We start from the raw sequence: 10945 nt of genomic DNA on the forward strand, positions 1-10945 counted from the left end.
TGTAAAATGTAATTGTACATCAATATATTTTAAAGAAATTATTTATACATAGAACTAATAATTTTATAGCCTCTTGCAATAACAATGACCATTATTTTATGAATCAACATTTATATAATGTGTAGATAATCATGCATATGGCCACTAATTAATATATCTAATTAGAAACCGCAAGCCCATGATCTGACTATTTTATCATTATTATCACATTTTGTGAGATATGGTTCCACATTTCAGCATATATATATACACACAATTATCAAATATTTAAACTGAAAATAATTTAACAATTTCTATGTTGTCAACAATGAATTAAAAAAATATAAGTTTTCTTTAATAATTTGTACATAGTTTTCAATCAATAATTGACTAATATATATTAAAATAAAAAAAAGTATGACCGGGTTTTCGCAAATATATTTGTACGTATTTTAAAACATACATATGATCAAATATACTAGTTTCAGTCAATGACGTACAAACAAGATGAGTGGTGGGTAAAAATAACAGATATAGATGTCAAAATAATGATACTAAAATGTTTGGCCTGATTAACATAAAATATGTGATATCAATTTTCACTGTTGTCATTGAAATATTGATAAAACTATAACCAATGGATTATTTATACAAAAATATAGAACAATTATTAAAAATACTGCTGTTGTAATTTATTTGGTAATGTTATATAGCTTTTCTTAATATTTCTAAAGTTTCTTTAGATTCATAGAAAGATTTTAAAGTAGGTAACTTATCAACCACTTATTATTATTTACAAAATCATAAGTAATGAGCTATATTAATAATTATTTTTTAGTTAAAAAAATTGTTGTAAAATTAATATTTATGAATTTCGTTTAGCGTTAATATAAAAAAAAACTATGATCATTTATTTTATTTGCCACTTAGAAATAGGTGGTGTTTTAAAAAAAAAAGCTTTTTGAAATTTAATACATAAAAAATTTAATTTTTTTTTTTACTTCAACTATCAATTAATAAATTCAAATTTGTTTCAAATAAACCATTATTATATAAGTGTTCGGTTTTCTATTAACTATTTAGTTTAATGATAATACAAGAAATTCAAATTCAAATTAATAAAACTACAAATTTTTTATAATTAGTAAACCACACTTGTTTTCTTAATTATAATAATTATTTAAGATATAAGTGGATTATATAGTTTAAGTTATTAAATTTGTTTAAAATGTGATGTGCTATTATTATTATTACTATTTAAATACTTATTTCATGATTGAAGTTTTTTAAAATTATATGATTTATTTAAAAAACTACAATTCTTATGGTTCATAAATAAATTTATAATCCATATAATTTTTTTTATAACATAACAATTTAAATGTATATAAAAATGTGAATTTTTATTAATTATCAACAATAACTTTATAATACTTTAAAATCAATAGCATTTGAAATTTTAGTGATGATTTACTATAACTTGATTTATTGCATACTTGATAATGCATGGCAAATTCTGTTTGAATCTTATAAAAACCAATTATACTAGCAAACCCAAAGGGACTTAATTCTTTTGTTATTTAATTTCAATTTTTCTAATATTATTTCATAATTGTCTTGTCTTCATAGATAATTTGTGGTATATAATTTATGCGACTCTTTAGGTTACTTGATCCAATAATGTTTACATTATTACGTTCTTATGAATACATTTAAATTGTTTGTGGGTCTTTCATTGATTATTATTAGATATGAAATGTTATACCTATAGTTTTATTTTAAAAAGAAAATTTGATTTATTTAATAGCCTCTTTTATATATATATACATATATATACATATAAAAGCATTAACATAAATAAGCAAAAAAATAAATTCATAGTTAGATAAATCTCATTATAATAAATAAATGTTAGGAATATTTTACCATAAGTCATAAAGGTCATACAATTATCAAGTCATGTAGTTATTTAGTATCCTAGATAGCTATTTGTTAGTTAAAGTAGAACACATGTTTAATTAGTATCGCAACATTTTTGTCTGTTACATGTTTATTGCTGATGACGTATTCTAAGATTCACTGTTTGTTTGTTAAAAACATCATTTGGAATCATGACTGAACTAATTTTCATATTAGATTTTGCTATTTTTATTATTGTAAGACTAAATATATAAAAGAATTAAAAAAAAATTATCATAATATTATTATTATTTTTTTTTTTTTACTTGGTTAACACCATTGTGAACAAGTTAATATAAGTCATGAATTAAAAATGTATTGTGTAATTAAAATTATATAAAACTATACCTAATCAAAACCATTTATAATTGCATCAGAAGTAAAATTGGACAGAGCTAAACATTGCTACTCTAGCTGCAAATGGTACAATGCTGTTTAATTATTTTGATAAGGGATTAATTAAATTTATATTTATTTAAAAATTGGAAGCCATCTTTTGACAACACTAAAAAAAACTTATAGTTTAATAATTAGTTCTTCATTTTCTGTATAAATCAATATTATTTTTGTAATACTCAACTATGAATTTAAATAGATATTAGTTTAATTAAAATATAAATACAATAATGAATTCAAGATTATAAGCAATTTTGCTAAAAGTACACGGAAACCCAAATCAAATATTTCACAAAATCTTTAGTAGTAAATTAAATAATTATTTAAACAAAATTTTTTATACTTATTATTACTGTACCTTATTAATATCAAAATGAGTAGTAAATTAATATAATACTTTTATAATTTTGCTTAATGACTGATTGTTTAACAACAAATTTAAAAAAGTATTCAATTTCAAATTGATACTATATAATATAGAATATTATTAATTGCATATATTTAAGCGAACATATATAAGATTGAGTTATTAAAAAATTAATATTATTAATGAATTAAGATTTAAAAAATATTGTTTCGGGTTTCTAAAAATGTATATATATATTAATGTAACATAAATAAACTCTGTAATCTTTAGGGAAAAATTTAAAAATAATTATTGATACATTGTATTCTATTTTTCATATCGATAATATATTTATACTATATAAAAATATATTTGATATGACGAGAGAACAGAAATTTGTTATCAATAGAAATTAGAATAATTTGATGTATATAATAATTTTTATACAACAATAGTACATAAAAATATGTGACAAATAAATAAATAATTATGAACTTACAAAATTCTCGAAAAAATTATACTTTACACAAGCGATATAACTACATTATCTATATTAATCAAATATTGTTATAGTTTCATTTTTACACATATGTTACTAAATAATTAAAATTAAATTCTTGGTACTTAAAAAATAAATTTAAAAAAAAATGTACTCACATGATTCAATTAAAGGATAAACAATATTGCCCATCAAATAATTTTTAACACATACATATAAAATATACCTTTCCCAATAAGGAATAAGTAATATTAATTGTATTAAACCACTGAAACTGCAGTGTTATCATACTCGCCTCCGTCATACTAATAACGATTAACGAAATTGAAACAAACATGCAACGTGTTCAACAAAATACGGCAAAAGTCAACAAAACATTTATCACTAACCAAATTTTTTTCTCAGCGACCTTTGGTACTCGACGGTGCGCAGCGAAGTGGAGTGGTTCAGCAGCTTCTTCGTCGTCTTCAGGCTCCTTCCGAACATTTCGTGCAGGCTTTCAATTGACCGTGACGAATTATTAAAATCAAAAGTGATCACACAAAAGGCCACTGCGCTCCATTGAGTCGCATAGCCAAAAGGACTTTGATATCCAATATCTCCCTGATGCACTGTGAAAAGGCTGCGATTTCACCATCGAACACGGTAATCAATAGCCGTAGATAAGGAATAACAAGAGAATTAAAGTGCCTCAACTTCTTATCAGTCAAATATATTTCTCCACCACAGCACTGATAGTCAGGGAGGTTGTAAATCATTCAGCGGGATTCCGTATTTTAAACAACTCGTATTTCGCTCATTTTAATACCAGGCGTCGAGTGCACCAATGGACTAATCAATAATTTATAATACTCGAGTTAATGACATGAATAGCAATTATACGCCATACAATTCAATTCACAGACGGTTAGAGCCACCTCCAATAAATATTCATTACATGGCATCGCTTAAACCGTTTTTGCATTTTAAATTATAAATATTATTATTATTTATTATTAAAATAATCTGAAGCAAGAACGGAATTGGTTTTGCACACATCTCAGGGCAGTTCCTTTTAAAAATAAATTCGTTCCCGTTTCTCGTCCTTGTTGTAAAAAAGAAACGTGTTCCCGTTCCTCGTTTTTTGCAAAAAAGGAATGCGTCTCCGTTTTTTTTAATTTTTTATATGATCCAAGCTGTTGTCTATGGTGTTATTTTTGTGTATCAATTTTCAACCAGAAGTTATTAGCTAACATTTTAATTTAAAACTTGGCCTGTTAGTCAACTATTGAACCATATTGCATCTTAAAGGTGTTAGATTTTGATTTTTATTCATTAACAATAGTTAATAAATGCGTAAGGAAAAACCAGCAAAAATTAGTGACGAGAAAACAGGAATTTTTAAGGAGTACCAATTTTTAACAACATTGATTTGGTTTATTTACATCGTTTTTGCCATAGTTATACAACCGTGGTTTATACTATCATATTAACTAAATATTATTAAGTACCTTATATGCAAAGGGCGTATTTATATGTTTGCCGAGTGTAGGCCTATGGGAGACTACCGGTCTAAATAACTAAAATAATACACTGCTTTGAGTTATTACTTAACTATCTATTATAATATATATATTATATATACTCGTATGTAAATATATTAATTAGGTAAGTTTATAAAACAAATTTTGCTTAGATACTTAAGCACAATTTCTTAAAATTTAAACAATTTTTATTAAAAATTAATAACAAAATACATTATTCAAATTTATCGCTATAGGCACGTGTCTATATATGCAGTTGTCTGCTTATAAATACGCCATAGTTTATGCGTAGATATTACATAATAAAAACATGAATAGGACATAAAGTCTTATTAGCAGTAATTAATGGTTCTAATTAAGGCAAAATAAGTGTACATAGTTTACCATTGTCTGTAGGATAAACTATTACTACTTAATTATCGAGACTAATATTTAGTAGAATATATTTAATATATTCAAGAAAATATTATTATTAAAGATAACACGCGTTTTATTTTTTTTCATTTTGAACAGTGATTTGCGTCCAAGTTCCTCGTAAATAGGATTTATTTCTTGTTCTTCGTTCCTATATTTGAAAAAGGACGTGTTCCAAGCTTCGTTCCTTTAAAAAATAATTCGTTCTTTCCCGACACTGATATATTTTGATACGATCAATAAGGGGTTAACGTTGAGTAATAAATGAGACGTTGAGCCTCATTTGATTATTGTTACAGAACAATGCAATAGCATATACGACCTACAGCAACAATGGCAATACTGTCTGACATAACGAATGCGGTAAATCACAGTTGTTAGTCTACAATCCAATCGGAAATCGACATAATAGCGCGTTAGTCTGTACTTTTATTAGAAAAAGAAAAATGGTAAGTGTGAAAACGGAAGAAATTTTGACTGCAATTTGAACTTAACTCGAACGGTAGATTTTAACTTTGCAATCTAGACCGTATGAAAAGATATCATCAATAATTTTACACTTGTGGAGCATTTGAAACTTGCAAATATTTAGTAGTGACGTTTAGTGCTATAATAATGGGATAAGGGCAACAAACAGCATATTATATTTATGTGAAATTGAATTTTCGATGTAATACAATGCAATACGAGTATGCTGTGTAGGAACGTTTATTGCAATGGAAGAGATGAGTGATTCATCTGTAAATATAATGTAATATGTAGTATCATACTAAAACAACAACATTGTGTCAACTGGAAGTTAATACTACCAGCGTAACGGCAAATATTTAGCCAGTTTTAGAAAAATTGTTTCTGTCTTTTATATGTACATTTACATTTTAAAATAACTATAAAATAGGTAACTTTATTATGTTCTAGATTTTTTAGTGATACTGTCTTCGAGGTTATTCGTTGTTATTCAATTTTAATGTCATTTAAGATGTAAAAACTCATCAATTCATTACTTTATCCCATAAAATTGTTCAGTAAAATAGAAATAAAAATAATTGGCAAAATATTTTACATTCAACCTTGCAATTTTAGAAAATTATGAGTACTACCTGTTTTAGTTACACAATAGGTATTATAAACGATCAAATTCAACTAGATTTTAATCGTTACTTTATCGTTGTGTTTAAAATAATATACATTACACGCGTATGGTTGTAATTATATTTAGTTAGCATTCATGGTGTATGAATATCAACCATTATAATACGTACGGTAAAGCATACCCCACTAAAAACATTCAACAAAAAACAATGTGACATACAGGTACAATAAAAAATGTACGTGCCTTAACAAACACACATATATATGCGTATGTTTTTATGGACATGTTTATTTATAACCAAATTAGTGTGTGTAAAAACATGTAAAAAAATAAATGCTTAAGGTAAACAGAATTCGAACACATAATTATTATTATATAGCTGTACATCACATACTTATATGTATATAAACATGTAAAAAACTGTCAAAATTAAGTACAGCGAATAAATTCAAAAAAATTTATATTTACGCAGTTAGTTACCTACCGTACGTACCTATTTCGAGTGTTCGCAAAGGTATACAAAAATTTGGTCTCATTTAAAAATTAACGATGAATACTATTTTCACCGAAATATTAATTTATAAGTAAAAATTAAATCATACACACGGTTAGCGCGTGCATCAATATTCAATAACGATGAATTCGAAATGTGTTCGAGTAAGTTCAGGTATCCGTCATTTCCAAGCATCTTGCAACGTTCACCATCTCGGGCATCGTCCTACCCGCACTGCTTTACAAGACACTACTATCATTACATCGTTTACAATACACCCGTAAATGTATGCATAATCGGCCCTTGATAAGTGCTTTTTCATTTCAAAAGCAATTATCAATAGTAATAGTAATTTTCATTTCAAAGAATACTCTTCTTTCGACACCCCGGTCTCGCGCCACTGGTATCCATTATCCATCATGTTGTCCATCACACTGTGTGCAGTGCATAAAGTATGGCCGCCGCAGTCCCGACATTGTGACGCCACTTAATCGTTGACAACGCAGTCATGTCGGAAGTATACACGTTGAATGGACGCATAGCCTGGAGATAATACGCATTATAATGCCAACATTATTCCGTTAAAACATTGATTTTTATCGATTTCTCAGTGCGGTATTCGAAGCAGTACTATTTATTTTGTTCGATGACAAATAATGGATCAAAATATGGGTACATCGATATCAGTGGTTTCCACCCTTGAAAAGAATTCATCGCAGGTTATTGTGGCTAATGGATTGTACATAAACTTTCAAAACGAAAAACAATAATATTATCGTTCGCATAAACCTTGCCTATGGGTAATGCGTTCAACATGGTATTCCAATAGGCAGTAGGCATCACCTAGTAGGGTACCAGGCGTTCGAAGATATAAATCAAACGTTTATTCGTTTCAAGTTTTTATTCGTCACACATACAGAAGACGCATTATCACCATACATGGAAGTGACAGATAAATGTAAATTATTGTACCTATAATGACAAATCTGTAATACTGCTTTGTATTGCGCTTGGAACCACCATGCGTCGAGACGTATTGTATCACTCACCGCTCATCAGAGTGCCGCTGTGTAAACATATCCTATTTAAAACTTTATTCAGTGTATAACATCATATAGTTAACGATGATATAACTATAATGTAATGTACAGTGCCGACTCAAGGATTTGCGAGGTCTGGTGCGAATACTTATTTTTATATGAAAGAGTACTTTCTTAGAACATGTACACATTACATGAAAATTAAATTAACAAATAATAACAAGCTAACAACAGGGTCTCTATGTTTTAATTTAAACAAAATGTTAAACATAAATAGGTCTGCCTAACTTTATAATTAATTGCGCTCACGGAATTGTATATTGGTAATGAATTATAAGTTATTAGTCTGTTTGGCTCGAGAAGAGTAGCCGTAACGTCTTTCGTTTTGTAATTGATCGCTGCTTGAAATTTAAGAAATTCCTTCAGCTATTCCACCTTATAGTCAGGGCGTCGCTTATTCAAAAAGTCTTTCTTGAGATATTATACTGCGCAGAAAGTTTTTGATAATTTTCAATTTTGAAAAAGTTCCTTCTGCACCTATGTAAGCCACAGGTTAGTAGTCAAAATGATTCTTAATGCAATGTTTATTTTAATAAATGAACTATTAAATTTAATAAGAATCTTAAGAACTTGAAGTACAGTAATACTTTCATTTACTATAGCGTGAAAAAATTATCAATTCAGTACATCGATTTTTGGATAATGTTGATCATCAATATTTTTATCCAAGGAATTTATTGGGTAGGTAGTTATTATCTGCACTTGATAAGGCCCGTTATTTATGATTCACATTTATAATAACAATTTTTTTTAAAATACTGAAATATTTTATAATCTTATATTTCATGAAATGTCCAAATACTAATTATATTTGGTTTCAAATAAAAATAAATTAAAATCCTTTGTGTTAAATGTTAACGACCATTGGAATGTAAATTTTTGCATATGAAAAAGCACTAATAATAAACTTAAAAGTCTAACTTTTAATAAAAATTATAATACTCAAAAAAAACTTAGGTATATCAATAACGATGACACAAGATTAATTTATTTGTTTTCGTGAAGGTATGTTATTATGGTGACGGTACATAATTGTTATTTTAAGAAAGAACGGAAATGTTTGACGAAATCAGAAGAATCTTTCAAGACTATTATTTCAATATATATATATATATATATATATATATAATTTCCTTACTGTTTTTGTGTATTATTATAGGTTTTGAAAACGTTAGCAGAGCATTCAATCTTCCACAAAATTCTTGAAAAATTCCAAAACCTGCTCCCTTACTTATAGGATCGTCCTCTGTTGAATTACTTTCATCCCAAAAGATAATTTCATCAGCCATTCAAAGTTCTCGTTACACTCGTAAGTGCTATACGATAAAGAAATCGAAATGATAAACACAAAGGTAATCGGTGATTGAAATTAAAACACGACTCTCCAGGTATAACATTTTTATCACACCAGTACCGAAAGTTTGGTTTTCGACCACGGTCGAAGCGTTGGAATGTCACATTTATCTGTCCAGCGTGCGGTAAGATGGGAATGCCATAGTGGCGGCCGGTAAAGTAGAAATCCCAAAAAGTGCGTGGGGGGGAAGTGGAAATTTCCAAGAGCGCTGGCCCAGCACAACCAGAAACTTAAATGTTTACCACGGTCTGTACAAAACATAAGCTTTCGGTTAAATCTTATACTCATATCACAACCTCCTTGCACGACGCATAAACATTTAAACATATTTCGTTTTCACTGTTCCCACACAAGTGCGTTGGACGTTACAGATACATTTGTTTTGCGCGATTTATATAACAATTCGAATTAGAAAATGAGATCGTTCACGCAAGTGTCACGTCGCCGTTTAAATTATCTTATTTCGTGTTAACCGGAGCACCCGATAACGGTGTCGGCGTGTGACGTTCGAGGATTTACGTTAGGCGCGTTATCGCGATACGATTATCACCAGTCCGTGGACGCCATTGCTACGGGACTTTTTTCCGCCGAAACTTTTTCTGCGAACGTCCGTCTCGTCGTTTTTCCCGTGCCACCGGCCGTGCGTTTTTGTGGTCGCAGCATAGCACGGTGGAGTCGCCATCTCTGGGGACAACTTTGTGTGTGTGACTGTTCGAACGGTAGCTGACCCGTGTCCGCGAAATTTTCTCTCGGTTATCGTCGTGCGCAGAGAAGCCGGTTATTGTAAATCGAGACCGACGCCGCTGATCAACCGATTCTTCTGCCGGTTGTGGCGTTCGTCGCACGTGTGAACACGGTCGCGTGGGCATAACCACTCGAACGCCACACCGTCCAAGGTATCTTCCATTATATTTGTTAAAAATATTATATTTATTTTTATACGATTTGTCTCGTTATATTATTACAACGCGTTTGGAGCGTATGTGATTTTATTGTTGTTTTTAGATTTATCGTATTATTACTTTTTTTGTTAATATTACTGTGGCGCTTTTGGCCCGTTTATCCCGGCATTTGTTATAATTTCATTAATTATCCTTGTTAAGTGTTATTTTTTATTGCAAACGACGCGAGCACGTCACACAATCGAACCAGTGAGATGGTTTGACTGCGAAGCGCGCAAACAAGCATAAATACGAAAGATGACAATCAGTACAGTAGTTGTAGTGAACCATTAACTTCCCTATACATGGTTAAAACGGCAAATGCTGTTTCACTAAATCTATTGCCTGAAAAATCAAAAGAAAGATATATTATGGCTTATGAAAATCTTTTAAAATGAATTTAATTTAAGCTACAGGTACCTATTTAGTAAGGGGCCCAGGTCTTATAATTTTTAAGAAGGCCTATTGGAATTTTCCCGTCATTCCGATGGGCCAGTACACGTCTGTATGAGTTCAATTTTTATGGTATCGATATCACGAAAACTGTTTTAAAAACTATCTCATATATAGAAATATATAATATACCAAAAATAAAATTTATAACGTTCACTTAATAATGACTGTAATAAACTGGGGAAGAGCCACGCTGCCATTTCCCAACTTTTAATAAACCATGAATGTGTATTTTAAAGAGAATATTATCTGATTTCTGAATACAAAATAGTAAATAAAAATTTACGATTTACCGATTTTAGCATTTGATCATCGGACAAAGAATTGCCGACTTTCTAAAATTTCTTAGAGTGGGGCATTTGACATAGTCTGCCTCCCTCCAAATGACACCCCTG

At 29.1% G+C, this 10945-nt stretch overlaps 1 protein-coding gene across 4 annotated transcripts in view; it reads right to left on the bottom strand.

Moving 5' to 3' along the window:
• LOC112688492 (phosphatidylserine decarboxylase proenzyme, mitochondrial) overlaps positions 1–3840 on the bottom strand; it is a 9106-nt gene extending 5266 nt beyond the window's left edge. The window contains exon 1 of one of the 4 annotated variants that reach the window (XM_025561718.1): positions 3569–3840. In XM_025561718.1, the coding sequence (XP_025417503.1) occupies positions 3569–3665 (97 nt within the window). In that variant the 5' untranslated portion in view covers positions 3666–3840. Of the gene's footprint in view, positions 1–3337; positions 3536–3568 lie in introns of those variants that run through there. The other 3 variants (XM_025561719.1, XM_025561721.1, XM_025561720.1) reach the window with 3 other exon arrangements.
• Between the last annotated feature and the right edge of the window lie 7105 nt (positions 3841–10945).

Source organism: Sipha flava, unplaced genomic scaffold (genome assembly GCF_003268045.1).
Source record: "Sipha flava isolate LNK unplaced genomic scaffold, YSA_version1 39_pilon_pilon, whole genome shotgun sequence".
Classification (NCBI taxonomy): Eukaryota; Metazoa; Arthropoda; class Insecta; order Hemiptera; family Aphididae; genus Sipha; species Sipha flava.